Genomic DNA, 26,570 nt, shown 5'->3' on the forward strand with positions numbered 1-26,570 from the left:
TTTGAAGTCCTCCCACAGTTCGTATATATTTCTTACACCATAGTTTCCTCAGGGAATTTGAACTCCCCCCATGTGAAGATGGCTCAGTCACAAGATGTTACAAAGGCTGATCAACTACCGTCCAAGGCAAGTGCATTGGATCCCTGGAAATAAGAAATGAGCACACGATTAAAACAATAAATGCTCATAATAAGCATACAGACAAGGAGGACAAGCATTTTAAGCTATTTAATTCCAAATATCTCATGAGACCACATGTTGATGGGAAACTTTAGCCTTTGCCAACATAATAAAAGCACGGTATCAGACAACGAGACGTTCAAAATCGGATGGCCAAATGCTATAAAATAATGTATGTTTCAAATCAATGGTTCATGTCAAAACCATATATGCCTTTCAAGATTTTGGTTTTTTCAATTGGAAAGAGCTTTTATATTTTAAGGATGACTTTAAGGAAATGATTTGATACATGGACTATTGATCCGGGTATTGATTCGTCTAAATTGTTGAATTAAGATATCAAAGAATAGGATTTAGGTATAAATAAACAAGAGGGCAATATATAGATATATTTTATGTTTTCATTGAAGTAGAAGAGATGGAGGTGATTCTTGTCATTTCTATTTTCCATTGAAGTAGTTGTTATGAAGTCTACTATTGCAAGCACTTAATGTAACGATTCACTCTCAACCGTGTAGATATTGTTCGCTTTGGATCCAAAAGGGCCCTCATGGCTTTAAAACGCGTCTGCAGGGTTAAGAGAAGTTTATACTTATATAGCACCAAGAACTTTCCCCCCTATCCAATGTAGGATGTTACAAACCCCCCCCCCCCCTCAATGCAGACACAACGTACTCGTTGTGTCCCATAGGATTACAGGGTCAAACAGACAAATACCCCCTACGAGGTCAAACAAACCCCCACACTGAGGTCGGGGACCAGCTCTGATACCATTTGTAATGACTCACTCCCAACTGTGTAGATATTATTCGCTTTGAACCCAAATAGGCCCTCACGGCTTTAAAACGCTTTTACAGGGTTAAAAAGAGTTCATACTTAACCATGTAGACGCGTTTTAAATCCCTTTGGATCCAAAACTGATAATATCTATACGGTTGGGAGCGGGTTGTTACACCCAACTAGAGGAAGGCGGAAAAAAAGACCATCATTTTATGTAAAGTAAATTTCATTACCAAGTTACTTTTTTTTATTGAACTAGGAGTGGTTAAAAGTGATTTTTATCACATCTTTGCTGAACTTACTTGGATCATAGGTTATATAAAGAGCAATTTTTTTTCTTGATAACTCTAATGAGCTAAAACCCTGATGCTACTTGTTAGGAATTGATCTACAAGTTTGACAAAAACTTTGAAGTCTAAGGAGCATCGATCCACTAATCAAGGAGGGGTTTGTGAATTGCTTTGGCAGTAGGCACTTGTCGAGGTTATCTTTCTCCTAGTGGCTATCTATTATACCTTTGTACCTCTCAGTGGCTACCTATTATACCTTTGTACCTCCAACAACTAGTGGAATGGTGATCGTTCAATCAATAATAGTAAATTACAAAAAGTGCTTAACAATTATTTTCCCATTGGATCTCCTATGAATGGCTTCAAGACCACTCAATTCTAGTTTTCTTTATATTTTTTGAGCCAAGTGTATAGGTTTAAGGCTTTGGTTGAAAGCTTTGGAAGTCTATCCCACCTTTAATCAGTGGGAGCAGCTAGGAATGGGGTATAAAAACTGTTGCTAAGGGGATTTCACTATATGGATGGTGTCTCATCTCGTGACTTCAACTACCAAACGATTTTCATGATCCTGTAGTAGGGGGAGTCCTATGTTTTTGGCTCAACCAAAAATGAAAATTGGGATGCGTTCGCCATTGGTCGATCAACATAGGTTTGCCTGGGTTAGGAAGGCAACGCATAGAGAAGCTACTTTAAGATCGCCTGAGTAATGCATATTGGTTAGCATGCTTGAACAAGTTATTCATTGATGAAGGAGGATCCAAACGGATGGGTTTCAAGAACAATGAATTCAAGAGAATGGCCTCTTTTAAAAGCTTCTATCATGATCCCCCTACTCACCTAATCCAATAGTAAAACAACATTGCCAAAGTGTTTCATGAACTTGTTGACGCTATCAAACTGCCCATACTTGCTTATGAGTTATGACACATGAAGTATAACTAATATCAGACGAGGTAATAAAAAGTTGGAGATATAGTTGGAAGCATGGAAGAAAATATCAAGATATATCATCGATATATTGTATATTGGAGGTTATGGAAACGATATTTGATGGAGAAATATCGTTCTGACGAAATTTTGGAAAAAATCTAAAAAAACCAACAATATTTTGTGATATATCGACGATTTTTTATCATATATCGGATGATCAACACGAGTCAACGGTGGTATAGTGCCTTTCAAAAATGACTATTTTTTTTGTTAAGGAGACTCGAACCCTTACCACTAGGGCAAGTTCACCCAGGATATTTTAAAGAGCAAATTAATTATAATTGTGCTTTGAAGAGGTTATCAAATGGCGCTCCTAGGTTGTCGTGCCGTACGTGGAAAAAGTTAGTCACTAGATCAAGAGCCGACCCGTGTGAATCTCAGGCACAATTTGTTAGAAATCCACACTTCATACACAGGTTAGTCCATAAGAAAATAAAAGAAAACTGAAAAAAAAAACAGAGAATTAAGGAAGAAGATTAGACCGAGTCTTGTGAAAACCACAATCTCCTTAAAACAGATTCGCCTTCTCCACAGGTGCTTTGAGAATCACAAGGCGTCTGTCTCCCAGGATAAAACGATCTTCGAATGGCAGCAACAGCACTCTGCAACCACTCTGGCGAACTGAAAATTGTTCAACTCTATCACGGACACGGAAGGAACTCTGACAATACTTCAAAGTTTTTTTCTTTTCTGTACTTATGAAAGAAAGTCTACCACTATTTATAGACTTCAAGGAGGGAAGAATACAGACAGGTTCAGAAAGCCAAACTGAATTTGGCTTCTTGAGACTTTTAAAATTCTGGAAAAAATGATGAATTTATTTAATTCAAGGGATTTACTTAATTTCATTCATCCCCTTTTTCCAACAATTCCCCACATGAACGAAATTAAGACACGATGAACATTGTGATAGAGTACAACGGTTGAAACCTGCATAGGAGAGGTAGGTGTTACCCTTTGAACCTTCCCTTGTAGAAATATGTTTACTCTACTAGCTAAACAGTAGACACGATGTCCTTGAACTGTTCTGCCATTTATGTAGATGATGACATATCTCACACAGGAATCTTCCTAACATATTTCAGTTCTCACTTTTATGTTCATTTTGGCCATGAACATACGCCTGGTTCTGTAAGAGTTTAATAAGAATTGTGCCCTATTCAATTCCCTTAGAAGCGGCCCCACTTCACTCTTACATAGGTGATCTCTTAATCACGAGTAACCCGCATTACTCTGTTCGGATTTCCGAAGCATAAGGATCATTAAAAGCATAGCTTACCCTTTCCTTTTACGGGCATCACTATTTTATCATAGGAATGGACTAGGGAAGATCCCTACAGTGATTTAACAAAGTCTTTACAGTTTAGTTGTCCCTTTTGAACCTAGATCTCGGGATCTCCAGTCAACTAGGTTGGGTATCCACTGTATTGACTTATTCTTTTATGGGCTTTAGTCCCATTCCCCTTGATGACTTTTCAACTAACTCTCTATTTAACCCTTTGGTTAGTGGATCCGCAATGTTATCTTTGGATTTCACATAGTCCACAGAGATAACCCCAGTTGAGAGTAGTTGTCTAATGGTATTGTGTCTACGACGAATGTGTCTAGACTTACCATTATACATATTACTCTGTGCTCTACCAATTGCAGATTGACTATCACAATGTATGCAAATTGGAGGCACAGGCTTTGACCACCTTGGAATATCCTCTAGGAAGTGGCGTAACCATTCAGCCTCTTCCCCACATTTATCTAGTGCTATAAATTCAGATTCCATTGTGGATCTGGCAATAACCGTTTGTTTTGAGGATTTCCACGACACTACTGCACCTCCTAGTGTAAACACATAATCACTATGGGATTTTGAGTCTTTAACATTAGATATCCAATTCGCATCACTATATCCTTCAAGTACAGCAGGATATCTCGTATAGTGCAGCCCATAATCACGAGTAAACCGTAAGTACTTTAGTACTCTTATAATTCCTTGCCAATGCTTGGCTCCGGGATTACTCGTATATCTACTTAGTTTACCAACCGCATAGACTATGTCTGGTCTTGTACAACTCATTAAGTACATTAGACTGCCTATTATTCTAGAGTATTCTACTTGAGAAACACTCTCACCTTTATTCTTGGACAAATGTAGAGTTACATCCACCGGTGTTCTAGCAACTCCAGAATTATCTTTATCAAACTTTCCAAGAATTTTGTCTACATAATGTGACTGACTTAATATGAGTTCATTTGATGTTCTTTTGATTTTTATTCCCAATATAACATCAGCAAGTCCCATGTCTTTCATGTCAAACCTTGAATTCAACATGTTCTTTGTAAATGTGATCATCTTATCATCACTACCAACAATAAGCATGTCATCTACATACAAACATACAATGACATATCCATGTTCTGTATCCTTGACATAAACACACTTGTCACATTCATTGATTTTGAAGCCATGTGACAGCATAACATTGTCAAATTTTTCATGCCATTGTTTCGGTGCTTGTTTTAAGCCATACAAAGATTTCACCAGTTTACAAACTTTCTTTTCTTGTCCTGGAGCTGAAAAACCCTCAGGTTGCTCCATATAGATTTCTTCATCTAAATCTCCATTTAGAAAGGCTGTTTTTACATCCATTTGATGTATTTCAAGATTTCTCAATGCAGCAATTGCAAGTACCATCCTTATGGAATTTATTCTCGTCACAGGAGAATAAGTGTCAAAATAATCTAGGCCTTCAGTTTGTCTGTAGCCTTTGATTACAAGTCTTGCTTTATACTTGTCAATTGATCCATCTACTTTCATCTTTCTCTTGAAAATCCACTTGGAACTTAAAGGTTTACAACCTGGTGGAAGATCCACTAGTTCCCAAGTATGGTTTTGCAATATGGAATCAATTTCACTCTTAATGGCCTCTTTCCACATAAGACCTTCTGTAGAGTTCACTGCCTCTTTAAAAGTTTGAGGTTCGCCTTCAAGCATAAAAGTTAGAAAATCTGGACCAAAAGACTTTTCTGTCCTTACCCTTTTGCTACGTCTAGGTTCTACCTCAACTTCTTCATTTTGATCCTGACTCTCAAGCATTCTTTTTGATGAACTTGGCTCTTCTTTGGATTTACATGGAAATACATCTTCAAAGAATGATGCATTCCTTGATTCCATTATCGTGTTCTTATGAATATCTGGGATATTTGATTCATAAACAAGAAACCGATAAGCATTACTATTATGTGCATAGCCAATGAAAATGCAATCAATAGTCTTAGGTCCTATTTTCACCTTTTTAGGTGGAGGAACTGCCACTTTAGCAAGACATCCCCACATTCGTAAGTATGTGTAGGATGGCTTTCTTCCTTTCCATAACTCATATGGAGTCTTTTCTGCTTTCTTTTTGGGTACCTTATTCAAAAGGTAATTAGCAGTTAAAATGGCTTCTCCCCACATGTTTTGTGGCAAACTAGAACTTATTAACATTGCATTCATCATTTCCTTTAAGGTACGATTCTTTCGCTCAACCACTCCATTGGATTGAGGCGAATAAGGTGCTGTTGTTTCGTGTATAATCCCATGTTGAGCACAAATGTCAACAAATGGCGATTCATACTCACCACCTCGATCACTTCTTAGTACCTTAATTTTCTTGTTGAGTTGATTCTCAACTTCGGTTTTATAGAGAACAAATTTCTCTATAGCTTCATCCTTGCTTTTTAGTAAATACACATAACAGTATTTGGTGCTATCGTCAACAAAAGTAATAAAATATTTATTACCACCTCTTGTTTGTACAAATTTCAAATCACAGATATCACTATGGATCAAATCAAGGGGTTCAGTGTTTCTTTCAACACTTTGAAAAGATGACCTTGTTAGTTTTGCCTCAACACAAGTTTCACATTTATGGTTGGAGTTAATTTGGAATGTTGGTATATGATTTAAGTTAATTAATCTACGTAATGTATCATAATTAACATGTCCTAATCTACCATGCCATAGATTAGAAGACTCAAGCATGTAAGTAGAAGTACTAGCTTTATTCATATTTGACTTAATAATAGTCATTACATTGAGTTTCCACATTCCATCACTCATATACCCTTTCCCAACATACATTCCACTCTTGGACAAAACAACTTTGTTTGAATCAAAGACCAACCGAAATCCATGATTATTCAGCAATGAACCAGACACCAAGTTCTTGCGAATTTCCGGTACATATAAAACATTGGTCAGAGTCAACTCTTTCCCAGAAGTCATCTTCAAGATTACTTTACCTTGACCCTTGATCTCAGAGGTGGCAGAGTTCCCCATGAACACTTTTTCCCCATTCTCAATTGGTTCAAAAGTGGAGAACATTTTCTTATCAGAGCATACATGGCGAGTAGCACCAGTATCAATCCACCATTCCTTTGGGTTAGAACCCACCAAGTTCACCTCAGAGACTACTGCTGTGAGGTCAATGTCATAAACATTTTTAGTGATGTCGTCAATCACATTAGCTTCCTTAGGTTTATTCTTTTTGGGCAGTCTACAATCAATAGACTTGTGACCTTGCTTACCACAATTGAAGCATTTCCCTTGAAATTTTGGCTTCTTTGAGATCCCTCCTTTAGGTCCCAACTTAGATCCTTTTCCTTTGTTGTTGTTCGTCTTTGCCTTGGTACTTTGACCATGTTCCACAAAGTTAGCCTTGGCCTCATTTAGAGTGTGCGCCCCTTTCTTTTCAGATCTTCTATTATCTTCTTCAATGCGAAGTCTAATAATTAGATCCTCGATGCTCATTTCCTTTCTTTTGTGCTTGAGGTAATTCTTAAAATCTTTCCAAGCAGGGGGTAATTTCTCAATAATAGCTGCTACTTGGAAAGTTTCACTCAACATCATTCCCTCAGCATGTATCTCATGCAAGATTACTTGAAGTTCTTGGACTTGACTTACCACAGTCTTGGAATCTTCCATCTTATAGTCGAGGAAGCGACCCACAACAAATTTCTTAGCCCCGGCATCCTCAGTTTTATATTTCCGGTCTAGAGATTCCCATAGCTCCTTAGCTGTTTTCTTGTCAGAATAAACATTGTACAACGAATCAGCTAAACCATTCATGACATAATTTCTACACAAGAAGTCAGAATGTTTCCAAGCATCTATAGCACTGATGACTTGGATATCGTGTTCGTCTTCTTTGAGCTTAGGAGCATCCTCAGTCAAGAATCTTGCAAGATTCAACGTGGTCAAATAGAATAACATCTTTTGTTGCCACCTTTTAAAATTTATTCCACTGAACTTCTCTGGTTTTTCTCCTGGTGAGACAGAGATTGGTACAGCAGTAGGCATCGCTGGCACTTGGGCCACAGTAGGGGTTGCCACTGGGGCTAATTCAGTTACAACAACGTTATTGGATTCAGTTGTCATTTTCCTGAAACATCCAAGAAAATGTGTCAATTTCTTTTTCCTTTTCCTTTTTTTTTTTTCCTTCAAAAACTTAAAAAAAAAAACTGAAAATCACTTTACAGAGTATTCCCAGGAAAGCCTAGTGGGGTATTATGACCCAGACCAGGACTAGCTTCCTTAGACAGAATATTCAGTTCCCAGAAAATTGGAGGGGTCACAAATGGTCCCGCTTAAATTCCAATTACCTTAGACAGAACTTCTCTGTATCATAATTTCCAAATTTTCAAAAGACTTGGTACAAACTTTATAAGAAGGTATTTTTCCCATAATAGAAAAAACATGAGTCATAGTCCAATGGTGTCATACTGAGTTGAGCATGAGAAAAAGGGCTCAGGTTAAGAGTTCGAAACTTCTTTTTGTAACAAATGGTTTTTTTTTTTTTTTTTTTTTTTTTTTTTTTTTTTTTTTTGGAAAAAAAAAAACACAAATTTGAAATTTTTTTTTTTTTTTTTCCGATAAACCCAACTTCTTTTTGTAACAAAAGTTGTTTTTTTTTTTTTTTTTTTCATAAACCCAACTTCAACAAACTTATTATTATTTTTTTTTCTTTTCGGAAAAAAAAATTTGTTTTCCAAAAAAAAAAAAAAAAAAAAAAAAAAAAAAAACCAACAAACAAAATTTTTTTTTTATTTATTTTTATTTTATTTATTCCAATTACCAATTGTAATTTAATTTTTTTTTTTTTTCCGTCTTCTTCTTCCTGATAACTTTTTTCCTTTTCACCAACCATTGGTTTTCCTTTGAAGAATCTGTTTTAAGATTGTTAGAAATCCACACTTCATACACAGGTTAGTCCATAAGAAAATAAAAGAAAACTGAAAAAAAAAACAGAGAATTAAGGAAGAAGATTAGACCGAGTCTTGTGAAAACCACAATCTCCTTAAAACAGATTCGCCTTCTCCACAGGTGCTTTGAGAATCACAAGGCGTCTGTCTCCCAGGATAAAACGATCTTCGAATGGCAGCAACAGCACTCTGCAACCACTCTGGCGAACTGAAAATTGTTCAACTCTATCACGGACACGGAAGGAACTCTGACAATACTTCAAAGTTTTTTTCTTTTCTGTACTTATGAAAGAAAGTCTACCACTATTTATAGACTTCAAGGAGGGAAGAATACAGACAGGTTCAGAAAGCCAAACTGAATTTGGCTTCTTGAGACTTTTAAAATTCTGGAAAAAATGATGAATTTATTTAATTCAAGGGATTTACTTAATTTCATTCATCCCCTTTTTCCAACACAATTTGGTAAGGCAACATGTTGTTGAAGAGGTTAGGGTCCAATGTCATCTGGCCGAAGCCGTACGTAAGGAGGTTGTGGGTCCACGGGCTGGTTAAACAATAGGGGTGCTGTGTGACCGGAAACAGCTATGCGTTGGGTGCTCATTTTCTTAGCGTAATTGCTTGGAGGCTTCTAGCAATGCCGTAATCTGCAAGCCATGCTCCACTTGCTAAGCTTCCATGTAGGCTTGCAAGACCAAAAGGTGATCTTCCACACTAGCCAATTTTATAGAAGTCAGCTCCTTTTGGGATTCAGTCATACCGTAGAGAACAAGTCATCCAAATTTATGCAAGTAAAATAATTATCAAAATTTTTAAATATTTAGGTTATACTTGATTAATATTTTCAATATTAGAAAAAGGAAAAAATTGTTTTTTAAAAATAATTTTCTTAATTTGAATTTCATAAAAAAAATTATGAATAAAAAAAACTTAGATTTTCCTTCAGGTTAAAAAGTGCATTTCTTAATAATTTAATTTTCTTTTCCTCAATTTTTGTAAAGATAACTAATACCATAATAGTTTTATAAATATTTTTATTTTTTTTTCTTGTATTTATTTTTGTCTTTATTTACTTTTCTTCAAACTTTTTTATTAGGTTTGATCCCGTAAGGTGTGAAAGAAAATGCTCAAAAAAAAAAAAATTTATAAAGAGAAAAAGTAGGAAAATAAAAAAATAGATTTAAAGAGTTCATTTGGTAATTGTTCTCAAAAATAATTTTAAAAAACAGTTTTTGAAAATTATTCTTTAATATTTTATAAAACAAAAGCCTACTTAGAAATTAAAAATATTTTAAACTTGTTTTTTTAATATTTTTAAAAATAATTTTTAAATCTAATATTTTATTTTTAATTGTTTTACATATTTTAATAATTATTATTATCATAAAACAAGTAAAAATAATAAAAGCCAAGATATTTTTTGGAAACATCCTTTTTTTTTTTTAAATAAATAATCAAAAAAAAAATAATTACCAAACATATTTTCATTTTATTTTTTTTAGAATACAAAACTACTTTTAAAAATAATTATCAAATAGCTCAAAGTAAATATACAGTTTTTATATGTTATTTTAAATTTATTTTAATTTTTTTTCAATTTCATATAAAGAATAAATAAATTTAAATATAAATTATATTTAATTTGTTTTACAATAAAATCAAATATAAAAAATTATTATTATTATTATTTTGAAACCAATCATATTTTGAAAAATCAATCAACAATATACCTAAGACATAGACAATTAAATATTTGAATATTAATAATTTATAAAATTTTAGATTTCAATCCTAATTTCATTTTATATTTTTCATAACAATTAAATAAAAAAGAAGATTTCTTTGAATTTTTTTTACCTATAAAATTTTTATTTCCAAGATATTATGAAAATTTTGAGAATATTTTAGAAAATTTGGTGAAATTTTAAAATATTTTATCCGAATTGTAATAAAATATTTTATCTGAACCGTACGTTGTAAATGCGTATTAACTTTTCCACTCCAACAGCAGGCGGCACCTTAACGTGTAAGAGCACGATCCAATCAAATTCCTACACGTCACCGAAGTTTCTGTTACTTTCCCTCGCTTCCCCCCTGTTCACTCTCAAAGGTCAAAACCATAAACCCTAGCTCGAAGAAGAGCACAAATGTGAAAAACGAATACATCAGGAATTTACCGTAGGTCTCACTTTACTCTGTTGTAGTTGCAATTATGTTTTCACTGTGTTTTAGTTTCTCGTGATTTGGTCTCCGCTTGGCTGCCGAGAAAATCAGGAAGGAAGAAAAGGGAAAATTTTGGTAAGTTTTGTGTTTTGCGGGTTTTTTTTGTATGAAGTGTGTTTTTGGTTCTTTTTATTTTCTTTTCTGGTACGTTTCTGGAGGAAAAGGGGGTGTTATGGTTTTAAACATAATATGAAAGTAGGGTGCGTTTGGTGGCAGAGAAAATAGAGGAAAAGGAAGGAAATTTGGTTTTGTTCTTGTGGTTTATATTGTTTGGTCTTAGTAGGAAGGAAAACTCACCTTTTAAGGCAAGTAGTTTTATCAGGTTTTATTGGGTGGTGGTCTCTTTTCCTTGGGTCCCATATAATTTATTTTGTTTTCCTGCATTTTTCCTGCAACCAAATTGATATTTTTGAATGTAGTGTTGAAAGTGAGGGTTTATTTTCCTTCCATGTCTATTGGTTTTGTCTTATTCATGTTTGGTTGCGGAGAAATTTATAGGAAGAGAAAAGAAAATAAAAAAATGGGAACTTATTTACTTTTTTTTTTTTTGACTTATTTGATTTTATTTTCCTCGGATACTTGGCAACCCAATAAGGAGTTTTTTTTTTTGGTTAGCTTATATTTTATATTCTTGATTTTTATTTGTCAAGTAACAGTTTTGATGGAATTTTTGAAAGCAGGTTCCTGAATTCAGAATAGATGAGATAAGTTGGAGATCTAATATAGGAAGTTAGATGATGAAATGTTGAGGGTCAATATGGAGATGAATTTGGAGGAAATGAAAGATGAAGAAGCTATGGAATGTGAAGTTGATTGTGAGAAAGAGGTTGAAGATTGTGGAAATAGGTGCTGTGAAATGGGAGAGAAGAGTATGACTAAAGACAGGGCAATGATGTTGGAGTTGGAGATTGAGAAGAAGAAGAGTGAGTATGAGTTGCTTCAGACTAAATTTAGGGCACTAGAGGCCGAAAAGGCTGCCATCGAGGACGAGCTTAGGGCTTTGAAGAGAAGGAATGAAGTTAAAGAGCATAGTACTAATACTGAAGACAGGAACAAGGTAGATTGTGGAAGAGAACAGGGGATTGAAGGAATTATCGATTTGACGCAAGAGAATGATGAGGAAGAAAAGATTGTTGAGGTTATGATTGAGAATAATGTTTTGGAACTTGAGAAGACTAGAGCTGAAAGTGAGGTAGAGGCTTGGAAGAAGAAATATGAAGCATTGGAGTCATGGGCATTGCAGCTGGAAAAGAGTTTGGCCTTAAGGAACAGGCAACATCCACTGAGCGGAAAGGCAAAATTGGAGTTGGGCTTGTTAAATGTGGATTCTGATGAAGGAATTGTGACAAAGGAAGTTAATGACACAGTTAAGGCTAAGGATGGGTCTGATGTTGGAGGCGGCTTGGACCATCTGCAAACCAAAGTGCAAATGGTGCATCATGATAAACCCTATTCAGCTGCAATCCACTCTTCTTGCAAATCCCCTGGTAAGAGAATTTGAGATCCTGAAAGTGCTTGTACTGTTCTAAGAAAGATAACCCTATATGCTAGCTATTCACTTGGGTTGGACCTGTGTTATCTTCTTTGCTAGCAATTTTGCTAGAAAGATAAGTTCAACACTGAATAGCACCTTCTCAACTTTTAACAATAGACTAATTTCTATTCTTCTTTCCCTGGAACTACTTTTGATGTATTCTTTTACATTGAGTAGCCTATAAGAAAAATATTCCTTATAAAATGAGTGTCTTCACTATCTCTGGTGGAAGCTTATTCGCATCTAAGATTGCAATCCACTGCCTGTTTGAGTGACAACAATGTCTCTTTCTTCATGTTTTCGGTTGTGTTGCAGGTACACCTTCTATTGATGCCCAGTACAAGTATTTGACACACCCTAAGGGAGAACAGAAAGCCATTCATTTAGATGATGAAGTGGAATATGGTCGTCGAGTTAGGAAACAATTGTCTTTTGAAGAGGAGTGCTCCAACAAAAAGATGGCTCCATCCACACCTGCTGGTGCAGGACCTGCTTCTGTTGGAGTCATTCATATCAGTGACAATGATGATGAACCAGATATTATGACTATCAAGATGCCTACTCCTGAGATACAGGGAATTAATACTGTTTGTGTTTCAGCTGATCATGCATCAGGAATAACTGTGGATGATGGAAAAGAAATGACATCTGAGAACAGTTTGAAGAAGACAATCTCATACCAGAGTGATGGGGAAGATTTAAGTGGCTGCAAGGGGAATGTCCCATTTGTTTCAACTCCCAAAAGAAAAAAGCGTCCTAATATAGTTACTAGTGATAGTGAGAGTGATGGTGGTGATGATGATGATGATAAAGTTCCAACTCGTAAATTCAAGAGGTTGCATCTAGGAGAGTTAATTTGTGATCCCACTAGTTCTCATTTGAATAGCTGCTCAACGAGTGCCACTGTTTCTGGGGTTGACTGTGTCAGGGGAGCTTTAACCCCTCCAAAACGGCGTCTAATGACTTTGAGAGAATGTGAGAAAAAAGGCAGGGCAGAAACAAATTTGGCAAGTAATTTGAATGCTAGAGAAACAGAAAATCAGTCAGAAATCCTTACCAATGAGGATGTTGAAGCTAGCGAAACGGAAGAGATAGGGTCAGATAGTGAGGGTGAAAGCTTGGGTGGATTTATTATCAATGACTCTGAAGTTTCTGGAGGTGATGGTGCTTATAATGAATCAGAAGAAGAATCAAATGGTAATGTGGACTTTGTTGACATTATATCTAGAATCCGAAGGAACAGTGATAAAAAGTCAAAGTGGGAGTTTGAGGCGGACATGCTTGCTGCTTTTGGTAAGGATCCTGAATTGTGCATGAAGGCTGTATGTGCTCTCTATCGGCAGCAAACCTCAGAGGAGAAAACAGTTAAGGAAACAATATACTCCAACCAGAGAGGGTTTAGTCAATGTGATGCGCTAAGGTATAGTTTTGAACTTTTTAAAGGCTTAACGTAGTTGTATGATTATTCATATGTTCCCTTGATCAATAAACTTGGTCTACCTGATTGTTGTGCACAATGTGCTAAACATAACATATGGAACATCTGGATAAGTTACCATTGGACATGTTGCAAAAGCTAATTGTCAATATAGTATGCTCATATAGTCATACGCATGCCAGTTATTAGGACATGTTTGCATCTTTTTTTCTCGTATATTCTGTTTGCAGTTGGGATAGTTTTGTTCGATTTTTTTTCTATATTCTGTTCTATGATTCTATCTGATGCAAATTGGGAATAAATTTTTTGTCCTCTTAGGTGTCTTATTTGTGATTTAGTTTCTCTCGTAATGCTCAACTTGTTCTGTTGATTTCTGCCGTTGCATTATCTGAGTGATAATACACCCACCACTTGCATAAATCATATGCTCTTTTGCTTTCTCATAATCTATCTTATCTGTGTTCATTTATGTTGCTAGGATGAGTGTTAATATTATGGGGTTTATGTTAATAATTTTGATGTCTTAAATTTCTGTTCTTCTTATTATAGGGGCACTACCTTGGCAGAATATCTCACTGATGGAGACCCACAAGGTGATCTAAAGAAATCGGTCAAGGATCTGCAACAATATCATCCGAAGGCACTTGAATTGTGCAGAACACTGGCAACCCACTACTCCAAGCAATTGTTTGCTATCTACCAGAACAAAGAGGATCCTTTCTTTCTCTCTTCCTGATGGGGCCTGCCATAGGAGCCAATTCAATGATGCCACAAGCTATAAATCTCTGCCAGAGCCCAGAGGCAACTCCCCAAGGAAGGTATTTTGTTGTTTCTCCATTTTCCGTTCTACTTTTGCACGAGTGTTGTATATAATCTGAAATCCAATGTTTATATTCTCTGCGTGGTTTGTACAGCTTACTATGTAAGTGTTATGGTGGTAGGCTTTGTCCAAATGTATAAAGGATTTGGGACTTCACAGTTGTATTTTGTCACTCACTTGAGAAATCTATTAAGTTATATGTTGATAAGAGCTTTTGATTTAAGACATTATCCTAGCTTGAATTATGTCCTACCTGTCATATCTGAGAAGCTGTTGTATTTTGTCCCTCACTTGTTGGGGTATCATTGGTTTTCCAATCTAATGCTATGTTTGGTTCCCGGGAGAGTAATAAGGGAAGAAAAGAAAATGTTAAGAAAGTTTAGTTTTACAATAAATAAATAAATAAATAAACTGATTTTCTTGGCCTATTTTTCATCAAATTATTATGCATTTAGGCATGATGTCAAAGTTTTGAAGTGCTTTATATATTTCTAGTTGTGTAACTTTTTTTTTTTCTCAAAAAATGGTTCTTTGTTACAACAATTTTCAACATAAATATTTTTTATTATAAGTTTGTCAAAAATGTTTACATTCTAGATTTTTCTTTTATTTAAAGTAGAAAAGTCCGGTTGATTCTGATTTTAGGAAACGTTTTTAGTTTAAAATGTGTTTATATATATATATATATATATATATATATATATATATATATATAAAAGTGTTTAACAAAATTTAGAAAACATTTTAAAAAATCTTAGAAATATTTATGGAGTTGAAAAAATGTTTTCTTGCACGCTTGATGTGAAATTTTCCTAGAAACAGAGTCTATAAAAATCTGATCTCCTCCTCAAGACTACTTAATATAAACAAAGAGAGACGTCTTCTATAAGCTAGGGTTTCTTCAATGGAATCGGTTTCAGTTGTACTAGTGAAGAAGGCGGCAATGGAACATGAAGAACAGTGTTGGGAGTTTCAGATGCCGCTGCACTACCCGAGGCATTCGAAATCCGACTACGAATCCATGCCGGGGTGGAAGCTCGACTGCCTCTCAACGAACACGGACTTCCGGTGGCCGGAAGTGTTGAGCAGAAGAGGGAGTTCACCATAGGAGCCTTTCTCTGGTCTCGTTAGAGACCCCGATACGTCTCATAATTGTATGGAGTCGGTGTTTCTTCTAATAAGATTTGTATAATAGGGAGAAAAAAAAAAGACAAGGAGATTTAACTGGTTGAAGAAGAATCTTCCAGCCTCTTTTAAGCAAGGTGGGCCTGATCAACGGTCGCTAAGCTGTTGCCGTCTCTCAATAATTGATCAAATTCTTCTTTAGTTTCTTTCTTACAAGTTTTCTAATGGGTCTTTTAAATTTATTTGTTATTTATTCACTTTACATTCATTTGACTAGAGAGATCATAATAAGTAGGTTTTTGGCTAAGATTCAATTTCTAATTATATAGGCTTAGAATAAGAATAAATGGGTCTTTTTTTTTTTTTTTTTAATTGAGATAGTCTTATTTAGTCTTTCAAGCTAGGGGTGTAAATAAGGTCGATTGATTGTTGAGTAAAAAATGAATCAAATCAATATAATTAACTTATATGTGATAAAAGCCAAATTGACTATATTTAGAGTGAAAAGCTAAATTAAACCAAGTCTTTTAAAGTCTATTGGGTTCAATTTTTATTTTGACCCAATTTAATGAGAGCTAATCCCCTATAGGTCCTTCCCGTCGCAAAACAGGAGATTGTGTTGAACTTTTTCTTTCTAGTGTAACAGCGGTGGAATGTAACAAAAGATTATAGTTGCGTAACATAGGGGTTGAAGGTACGATACGGTAAACTTGGCCAAAATATGACACTCAAAAGGTCTGACACGTACAATCCTATCCTATCCAAGTTCGAGTTTACCCCTTGCACTTCGGATAGCCATCCATAGCATCATAAGGAGGACCTCCCATTTGAGGTACAAAAATGGTATGATACATATGAGGTTGGTCTTTCTTAACATGGTGTATAGCACGAAAAACCTTTTGATACAAGATAGGGTTGTTTACATCAAAGAAGAGAATCAATCCTTTCTTAGTTCAGTCAAATTGTAGATTCGTGGTTATTTTGAACCTAAAGTCAATTAATTTGAGTTTATATTAGATTTTAAGTTGAAATCCATTTAGATTTAATAATAAAAATATGTTGAATGCATTTACAATTAATTTGATAATAATATAAAAACAATGAAATGCTTTAATAGAATCTTATATAAAAAAACTTACGATTTGATTCAGTTTCTAATCGTTAGAAGACAAAAAAACTAAAAATCGAATCGTCAATTTTCAAAATTCTCAAAAACTAAATCAACATGATTGATGATTAACATAATTAAATATTAAAAAAAAAAATTACAAGAAATTTAGTCATTTCTAGGATGACTTTTCGTGTAATTAATGATAATTACATTCCATAAAATTTTGAACTCAGTTATTTTAACAACGGTTAGAAGAAATACTTCTTATTAAAGCCCTGTTTGGCTCTTTTAAGTTAAAGGTAATATTAATGATGGAAACATAATTATGATAATTTTTTAAAAATTAATTAAATAAAATTTTATTTTTGTGTTTGAGAAAAACTTAAGGGCATGTTTGGTTGCTGTTTTCAAGAACTATTTTCTGTTCTTGAAAACAAAAAACACTAAAAACGTGTTAGGGAAAGGGGGTCATTTTTGTTTTTGGTCTCGAGAGGCTTCATTTCAGAGAACAAAAAAAAATTGTTTTGGTTGTTTTCTTCACTGTTAAAGGAAGAGTTGTTCTCCGTGTTTTCTTCTCCTGTTTTTTTTTTTGTGTTTTCCTACATGTGTTTCTCCTTCAACAGCAAGAAATGAAGGTCATGGAGGATGAAGATGGCAGCCCTATTGGCTGACTATGGTGGTCTTGGCGTGAGTGAATGGTTGTGGGTGTGAAAGGCGTCGACGAGTCCGATGGTGGTTTGGTATGACTCAACCGAGTCCTACCCGCCTTGACATAAATGCCAAGTACGACCAATCCGATTATGAGATTCTCAAATCCCAATTTCAAACCATCAATCTTGTCTACCATGAAGATTAAAGAAGAAGAAGAAGAACTATTCTCATTTAACCCAACCGTTACCTCTCTATTAAGATGAGAGATCAGGAGATGATGGCTCCCTCACCTCACTATAATTGATGAACCGCAAGAGCTTTAATGCAAGTGGATGGTAACTCATCATCGCCAATGCCGGGATGGAACTTAAGATTCTTCTCCAGCTCCGACGACCCTTAACTGTGATTGAGATTTGAGGAAGAGCTTTGGGTTTGGGGATTTGCCAGTAGTTGTTGGGATAGGGAGAACATATTTGGTAAAGTTGTAATTTTATAATTTATAATGCAACATCAAACTTAATATTTGGTAAAGTTATATTTGGTAATTTATATGTAACATCATATTTAATATTTGGTAAAGTAATATTTAGTAATTGATAATTTATACATTACAAAAAAAATTTAAATTTTATAATTTATATGTAACATCAAATTTAATATTTGGTAATTTATATGTAATATCATATCTAATAAATAATAACATGGTTTGTATAAAATACATTTACATGTTGATCAACTTTTGATATGTATTTATATGGTAAATAAATTATATTTATATTTGAATAATTTTTAATTTAATATATCATGTATTTTTTTTATCTTATACTATTTTAAATTCTATTAGGAAATCAATAATTATTTTTAAATAGTATAAAAATTATATTTATATTTGAATTTTTTTTATCTTATTTATCTATATCATAGTCCATGTTCATATTTATCTACTAAAAATTAACAAAAATTATAATTGGTGTAAATAAATTTAAGAATAATTTATAAAACTTTAATAAAATGTGAATTTAAAAATTATTTATATGCTTATGATATCAAGTTAATTGAAGAAAAAAAAACATTTAAATATGTTTTTTATTTTAGTTATTTTAAAAAACTTTTTTTTATAAACTCAATCAAACATGTTTTTTTTTTATAATAAAAACTGTTTTTTAGAATCTAATTCCCAAACACAATTTTATTTTTGAAAATACCAATAACTATTCTTAAAAACTGTTTTTTATAACAGTCTTCAAAAACAGCAACCAAACAGCTGTTTTTTAAATATAGTTAAATTTTATTTTATTAGGCAATTATTGATCATCATTTTGCTGTCATATGATTGGTCCACCTGGTTAATATTAATATTAAAATAAATAAAAAAGGCTCGAATGAATTGTTTTAAGAAATATTTTTTTATTAGAAGAATTTTTCTTTAAAAAGGACAACGGTACCATTTCTGTATTAACAAACAGAGAAGAAGCCATGCTGGCAACAGCTGGATGGGACAGACTGTCTCTAACAAAACGCAGGTGGAATTAGTAAAAAACAACGGTCACCAGAGATAAACGGCTCCGATTTCGTCGTTTTGGACGCTATAAAAAGGCGACGTGCCTGCGTATCCAACACCATCGCTGCAACCTCATTCGCCTCTCTAGTTCTCTCTCCTCTTATTCTCTCGGTCGCGAAGAGCGATTTTGAACGAACGAACGAAGAGGAGAGAAGAAGACGAAAGAAGAAATGGCGGTGTCTAGGGTTTCATTGGTGGTGGTGGCGATCATCGCTCTGTTATACGCCGTCGTTTTGCCTTCTGCTCATGCTCAATCTTTGGCGCCTGCTCCTGCGCCCACCAGTGATGGTATATATTATATCTCTTTCTCGTTTTGGATTATATTCTGTTTGGTTGACGAGAAAATGCCGGAACGAAAAGAGAAAAATCTTCAAAATTTCTGCTCCCGTTGGTGGCAGAAATTGGTAAAGAAAATAATTTTCACATAAAATAATAGACATTTTCATTTTGAAATTGCTTTCGGTTTTGAGTATTTGAGTTTTGAAGATTAGCAAAGAAGCATTTTAATATTTTTCAAAAAAGAAAAAAGGGCCAATTTTTATGATGATTTCATTATCGTTTTTCCATTCTCCAGAAATAAATAGAACAGACATTCAAGTTTTTTTAAATTTTCCAATATTTTCTCGTTACACAAACGGACGATTAGATTCGTTTTGTTTCAAGATCTGGTAATTTTCCTAATTCCAAGGTTTTATTTATTTATTTTTTCTGAAATTACATTGGAATTGTGATTCTAGGAACGTTTCTTTGTGTGATTTTCATTTAAAAAATAAAAAACTGCTAGAGCTGGTGATGATGGAGATGAATCAATATTTTATTTGTCTGTGCAGGGACGGCAATAGATCAAGGAATTGCATGTGTGTTGATGCTAGTCGCCTTGGTGCTCACATACCTCATCCACCCACTCGATGCTTGATCCTACAACATTCGGATTTTTGGATAAGATCTCGATGGGTTTTGTGAAGGGGTGAAATACATATCTTCAAATTTGGGATGCGGCAATGGTCCGTGTATGTTTCATTCATTTTCCGGAGTTCAATTTATTGGTGCTCATGGCTTCACAATTTCTTTCTATTCTTTGATTCTCTGCGGAAATGTATTTTCTGTTGTGAATTGGCAATGAAAACAGAGTGAACATTTTCTCATTCTCTTCTCTAGCAGGATTCTGTATTTGTTCTTAGTTTTTTTTTTTTCTTTTGATGTTTTCCCTTTCATTTCTCAACAGAAACAGAAAAAACAAGAACATATGATCTGAAACAGGATTAAACAGGCTTTGAAAGCACTAAAAATCAAGATAACAGACAAACCATATCATGACTGAATTTAAAAGCTGTAAACAAGAGCCAATCATACTGAATTTTTTAGGCTATTTGTGGGCATCATACTATTTGTAGGCATCAACATATCGAGCATTTCTTCTTCCCTTTACTCTCTTCTCATTCCAACTGATTAGAGCCTGCGCTTCATTTGGAACTTCACATGATTTCTGATACATAACATTAACGAAATAATTCATCAACCCTCATATTGTAGCAGATGCTTACAATTCAACTCTGAAGACTGAGTGATTTAAATGAACTCAACGACTGTTCTGGTTCATCATCCGCTGGCCATGTCATAGGAACTTCAAGATTCCTGTATCATCAAATGATTCTATCATTGTTAGCCTCTCAAAGACCACAACAAATGGCTAAAGAGTCTGCAGCAAATTCATAGACAAAAATGCCTTACCCTTCTACACATTTGAATTTGCAGTGGTCCATATCAATCACTCGTTTGTTCCCAAACAAGTTCTCTAGACGCGCTGCTTGTTTTGGTGTTCTTTCCATTGGCAAAATGTCCCAAACCTTCAAAACCTGGATGTAGTTTGAATCTTCCTTGAGAATCTCTACACTCCAAACTAGATTGAGTATTTTAGTGACCTTGTACAGCTCCAACAGTTGCAAACAAGTCCCATTGATGGTGTTAGGGTTTGCCTCATTGTCGGGTCGACGCCAACCACTTGAAAGCTTCTCCAATAGACAAAACACCTTGTTATGAATCTCGACACTCTTAATTCTTACCATGGATTTCCAAAAATCATCTGAGAAGTGAACCTATGACAAAAAGTAGGGTAATTATTGCAGGGATATTATTTTTTTGAAGATCAAGGAACAAAAAAATTCTAAAGGAAACAACAAAACAAAGATATCATATGTGTAATGAATCTTTTGGCTTACCTTCCATCTTGCCTTCCTGAAGAGTAATGAATCTTGCTTCTGTAAAAGATGAAGCTCGCCAAGTTCAACCAAGGATGTAGTGATAGCCCGAGCTAAGTTATTGTCCTCTTCAGCATTATGGAAACACCCCCGATCTTTGGCATCATTGACTAGTTTCCCCCAAACAGTACCACTGTGTTCTAGAGTTGGACCATTTCCAAATATCCAAAGGCAATACCTACACAACAACAATGATACATTTTTTACTTTCAGAGACCAGCAAAAGAGACTGATACTGCAAGAAAACAATAGGGAACTTTTTGCTTGCAATATTAGGGTAATACCTTGCTCGGGTTAGAGCCACATTTGTGCGTTGACGATTAGAAATGAATCCCACTGAACCTTTCAAATTACATCTGACAGTGGAGATAATAATGATATCCTCCTCACCCCCTTGAAACCCATCAACAGAACGAACACTCACAGAGAATTTACCATCTGCACTTGATGTGTATTTCTTTCCCAGTCTATCTTGAATTGCATAAACTTGAGCCTTGTATGGTGATATGATACCAACACTTACCCTCTGTTTCCTGCCCTTGGTTGCTGTAATGAATAGAAATGAGAAATAAAAAAGCTTAAAAAAGGAAACCAAACACATGGATTGATACCCATGATAAACAATAGGTATAGAATGCTCCAGTAAGCTTTGTAGAGGCTTTGACCTGCTTAACCTGGATTAAGTTAATAATCACAGCATACCTTTAGCAAGGGTTGCAACCATCTCAGAGACCACAACTACCTCCACCATGTTTCTTGTGCTATACCTGTAATCAAATTCCTCTTTTCCATAGGCTACGTTTATAAAGGAGTAGCTACCATACATGTTTCCATGCAGGTAAGACCTTTCATATTTTCTCTCCTTGACATTGGGAGCATCCAAAATCAGATTGTCATAGAACTCTCTATTTGGAAACAAGCTTATGGATGGATGCATTCTGTACTGGAGATTGAGAAGGTGCTTTCTGTGTCCTAACAATACCAGCCTCTGGAACAAACTTCTTCCAAATTTGGCCTCCTCAGAAATCTAATCCAACATGGTAGATGTTTCACATACCAAAAAATGAAGAACATGTCATAATTTATAAACGTACATGAAGGAACAGAAACAAGATAGATTCCAAACCTTGCTCTTAACCATTGCCGGTAGTTGCAACTCATCCCCTATGAGAATGGCATGGCGGATACCGGAAATTTGTAGAGGGATGGCTGACTCACATTCCTTTAGCTGAGCAGCTTCATCAATAACCAACAATTCAATGGGTTTCCCACCTACTGGAATTTTTGCTGAGCTTGATGCAGTGCAGAAAAGCAAGGTCGCATTCTGTAAACAAAAACTTTTGATCCGATAATGATCAGTAGTATTTGGAACTTCAATTGCTTGGCGAAGGCATCTGAGTATTTCAAGGAACTTTCTTCTGGTCTTATGGAATTTACAGAAGCGATCAACACTTTTTCCTGCATCTCCAATTTTTTCGATGACTTCCTTCAACCCTTTACTTTCAACAGAAACATTTTGGAACAAAGTTATGAAAGATTCTAGCAATCTGTGAGCTCCAATCATATTTTTTGCTACTTCTAAAGGAATGAGAGAAGTTGGTAAGTGGGTACGCAATTTTGGAATGCAAAATTTCAGATTATTTACAATGTCATAAAATTTTTTCTTGAAGAACTCTTCCAATGTGAGAAGTTTATCACAACTTCCATCAGTTGCTCCTTCGCTATTCTTGTCTTGCTGTTTTTTCCCTTTCCCTTTCTTGCTATTTTTTAAAGTTCGTTCAATATCTTTCCTCATCCAACTTTTCTTGTTCTTTCTTCCGTCTTTGTTGAAGGATTGAGACTGGATGTCCTCCTCTTTCTCTTGATTGGTTTGAACTCCCTTTCCCTGGTTCATCCTCTCTCTCAAGTAGGTAGAATACATTTCCTTAGGGTCTTCAAGCAAACATATCATAGATTCTAAAGAATGCTTCCACCCAGAACGTGGGGAAAAACAGTTTGCTAGAATTTTAACACGGAAATCAAGAAAGACATCGTGTAGGTCACGATGATCATCAATCTTCATTCGCTTACCATTCCCAAATAGAAGTATATCTCCCAGTCCATAAGTGCCATATTCATTTGAATCTCTAACCAAACCCACCAGCCTCTCTGTAACTGTTAACACTGCAATATTAGTAGGAGCACATGTTACTGTTCTGCATTTCATCCTATAGAGTGCAAATAGTAATGTAGCAACCGTCTTTGTTTTCCCAGTCCCAGGAGGCCCCCATATTTGTTTGATACTATTCTGATGATGACACTCCCTTGCAGCGATACAGCTTAGCACTGCAGCCTTTTGAGAGTCATTTAGATCAAAAGAACTGACCATGGGCTCCGAGTTTGATACTGAATCAGAGCTGCAGAGGGCACATTCTTCCCCAGCCTGTAAGAGGTAAATGTATTAGCAATTAGTAATGATTTGAACATATATATGCATGCAGTTGTTACTTCATATTTGTTGCTAAAATTGGGAAAGGCATAACTGGAGTTGGTAACATTGAGGAACTTTTATTTCTGTTGCTTAGTAGTAAGATATGAATCATAAAATCTTACCAAGGAATCAGGTTGCAGCACTTTCTGAATAATACTCTTGTTGCCCAGGTCTGGACCTATATTCAATGCTGCCCATATACGATTATTAGTTATCATATTTATTAGGAAAACAGCAAAAAGAGTTTTCCTCTTCTTATTTGTCTCCATGTTTTGCTCAAACTCAATGGGCTTTGATGAGAGCACTATACAAGTGTCTTCCTCTGGTGGCGGTTCATCAGGGTCTCTTACTGGCTTTGCTACAACTGAAGCAACAGTATAAGATATCTTAGGCCTGTTTAAATCACTGATGCATTTTGGTCTTACATCTGTCAATGCAATCAGATCCCCAGTCTCAGGTTCATATATTTCTGCATCATTTCCATTATTCCTTATTACCTTCAGTGTAATCTTGTACTTCAAGTTTGTGGGAGGTTCATAATCTTTAGTTGTTTCAACAGAGAGTATTTCACATAGGGGAGCTTGAGAAACCATTGTCATGCTTGACAATAAATCAGCATGCGTTTCCTCGATAAGCGGGTAAATGAATGATGTCAAGTAATGAGACACAGACAAGAACGTATCAGGGATCATTTTCACCTGTTTCAGAAAATCCCCGAGTTAGTAGGTGGAGCTAGAGCACTGCTCTTATGCATGTGACTATGAGATTATGACAAACTAAAAAATCTAGCTTTATATTTGCTTAACTACATTTAGAGTTGAATCCTTAGTGATGAAATGAAAAAATCTAGCTCAAATTTGCATCAATGTGAAGCTAGCCCGTACATTTATCTTTCCTCTTCAGGTCTATCAAGTCCTGAACACATCACAAATTCTTGGTCTCTACCTAATCCAAATTAACCCTTCTAAATCCTCCATTTTTATTCTATATGAGCATACATGAATCATCTCTTAAACCCTATCAAATATTGACCAGTATCGAAGAAATGAAGGCTTTTAGATTAATTATATATTGTCGTTTGATCGAATTGACCTTCATGCATTAGAATTAGGCTCTCTCAGTAATATAAGGAGAAGGGAAAGTATAGAAGTGCAAACCTTGTTTTTGTAAAGATTTTTGTTGAGTATATCTTTCAGAGACCAAGAAAATACCAAACCCATCAAATCTTTGGGTGCAGTTTCAGCCTTCTTCCATTGCTTCCTCTCCATCTTCTGATCATCAAAAACTGAAACCCTGTTTTGCTCTTGTTGCAATGACCTAGAAGGGAGATGAAGAAGAAGACTACTTCATCACTAAGAAAATGGGAAAGAAAGTTACCTCAGCAGTGGGACATTTTCTTCCATTATCATCACTTTTCCTTCCAAGGTCACCTAGCATCTTTAGAGGACAACAAAGTTAAAGACTGTTTGTAAAATAAGAAAAAGAAAAAGAGGAAAAGAAAAGAGGTTGTACGGAATCTAGCTCAGATTGATTTGTTTAGAAGAAAATGGAAAAGAAGACGTTGACGCCATGCATGGGGTGTTTGTACCATTGTTCATTTCTACGTATTTGCGTTGAGATCTTCTAACTTCCAACTTGCATGCAGATAGTGTCGTTGTAAAGACTCAAAGGATGGAATAAAGGAACCTGGTACACGAAGGAGAAAGGAAAGGTAGGAGGAAGAATTGAGAAGAAGAGTTAATTTTAAGGCATAAGGAGAAGTGAAGAGAGAAAAGAAGAAGACTTGCGGTGGAAGAATTGAAGCTGTTTTGATGTCGTAAAATTAAGGAAGTTAAAAACGTGAAAGAGTAGGCATAGGGAAGACCAATGGCCAAGTAATGGTATATTTAAAACCAGCTTTGAGTGGGAGATTCAAGTACACTTTCATCAAGACTCTTTGGTCCAAGAGTCCTTGTATTTTTATTATTTGTTTTCCCTGATGATGGATTTTATTTTATTTTTTTAATATACTTTACCATTCTTATTTGAGACAATTTTAGGGTCTATAATATGAAAATATTTGTTGTTGGCATGCAATAACAACGGTCTTAACCGTAAAGATGGATCACCCAAATGATGACTCTTAAGACATGCCTATGGGATATGATGTCAAATATCATAAAAAGTTTGGTCTACTCTCATTGAACACTAATTGGTTTTTAAATAAGATAGTTAAAACCTGATCCAACATTTTTTAAAATGGTTCTAAAAAAGACTATGAAAACAATTTTATAAACAAGCTTTCAATAGTTTTTAGAATAAAAATCTGTTTATAAACTCATAATGGTGTCACCTGATTATTTGTATTTTTATATATACCATAAGTATTAAATATAACATTTATCTATAATGTTTTATTTTTATTATTATTCATGTTTATACAATTATTTTTTAAAACACTCCCTCGAAAATAAGTGAAAATGATTAAAAAAGAAAATATCATATTTTAAAAATAAATTTTGAAAAAAAAAAACTCTTTTTTTCCAAAAAATTATTAAATGTGTTTTTTGAAAAAATAATTTTTATTTTTAATAAAAAATAAAGAAAATTTCAGTAGTATGAAATTATTAATGAGTCTATTTAAATAATTTTATTAGTTTTAGAGTGTTTTGATAGTAATTTTAAATAATGTTTTTAACTTTTTTAAAATTTGAAACTTTTCATCTTTCAAGTATTAAAAATGGTATAAATACTTTGTAAAATCATTGTCAAATGTACTCTTATACTATTTGATAAAAATATAAATTTTTTCATAAAGTTTTAAGGGTTTGTATTTTGTATTCTTTTAGAAAAATATTTTAAAAATATTATGACACGAAATTACGAAAATCCGAAAAGTTTTGCAAATTATTTCTTTCTAAGCCAT

At 34.6% G+C, this 26,570-nt stretch overlaps 2 protein-coding genes and 1 long non-coding RNA gene across 4 annotated transcripts; 2 read left to right on the plus strand and 1 right to left on the minus strand.

Moving 5' to 3' along the window:
* The first annotated feature begins 10,550 nt into the window (after positions 1-10,550).
* On the plus strand, positions 10,551-14,712 carry LOC100255280 (uncharacterized). 2 transcript variants are annotated; one of them, XM_002266842.5, is made up of 4 exons: positions 10,551-10,772; positions 11,378-12,184; positions 12,547-13,651; positions 14,219-14,712. In XM_002266842.5, exons 2-4 carry the CDS (start codon positions 11,440-11,442, stop codon positions 14,403-14,405), a joined length of 2,037 nt encoding a protein of 678 aa, XP_002266878.2. In that variant the 5' UTR covers positions 10,551-10,772; positions 11,378-11,439; the 3' UTR covers positions 14,406-14,712. The 2 variants fall into 2 exon arrangements, with proteins under 2 accessions (XP_002266878.2, XP_010662610.1); XM_010664308.3 differs by having other exon boundaries at positions 10,552-10,652.
* Positions 14,713-20,184: 5,472 nt separating this feature from the next.
* LOC100244982 (uncharacterized) lies at positions 20,185-25,110 on the minus strand. Its single transcript, XM_010664305.3, has 8 exons — positions 24,823-25,110; positions 23,788-24,363; positions 22,322-23,617; positions 21,898-22,222; positions 21,480-21,741; positions 21,157-21,373; positions 20,669-21,033; positions 20,185-20,572 (listed from the first exon to the last, which is right to left on the minus strand). The coding sequence occupies exons 1-8, from the start codon at positions 24,931-24,933 to the stop codon at positions 20,485-20,487; spliced, it is 3,240 nt and encodes a 1,079-aa protein (XP_010662607.1). The 5' UTR covers positions 24,934-25,110; the 3' UTR covers positions 20,185-20,484.
* LOC132255338 (uncharacterized) lies at positions 23,124-25,698 on the plus strand. Its single transcript, XR_009467958.1, has 2 exons — positions 23,124-23,626; positions 25,311-25,698. It is a non-coding gene; the product is annotated as an uncharacterized LOC132255338 (long non-coding RNA).
* The last annotated feature ends 872 nt before the right edge of the window (positions 25,699-26,570 follow it).

The sequence above is a fragment of the Vitis vinifera genome, chromosome 16, assembly GCF_030704535.1.
Source record: "Vitis vinifera cultivar Pinot Noir 40024 chromosome 16, ASM3070453v1".
Taxonomy (NCBI): Eukaryota; Viridiplantae; Streptophyta; class Magnoliopsida; order Vitales; family Vitaceae; genus Vitis; species Vitis vinifera.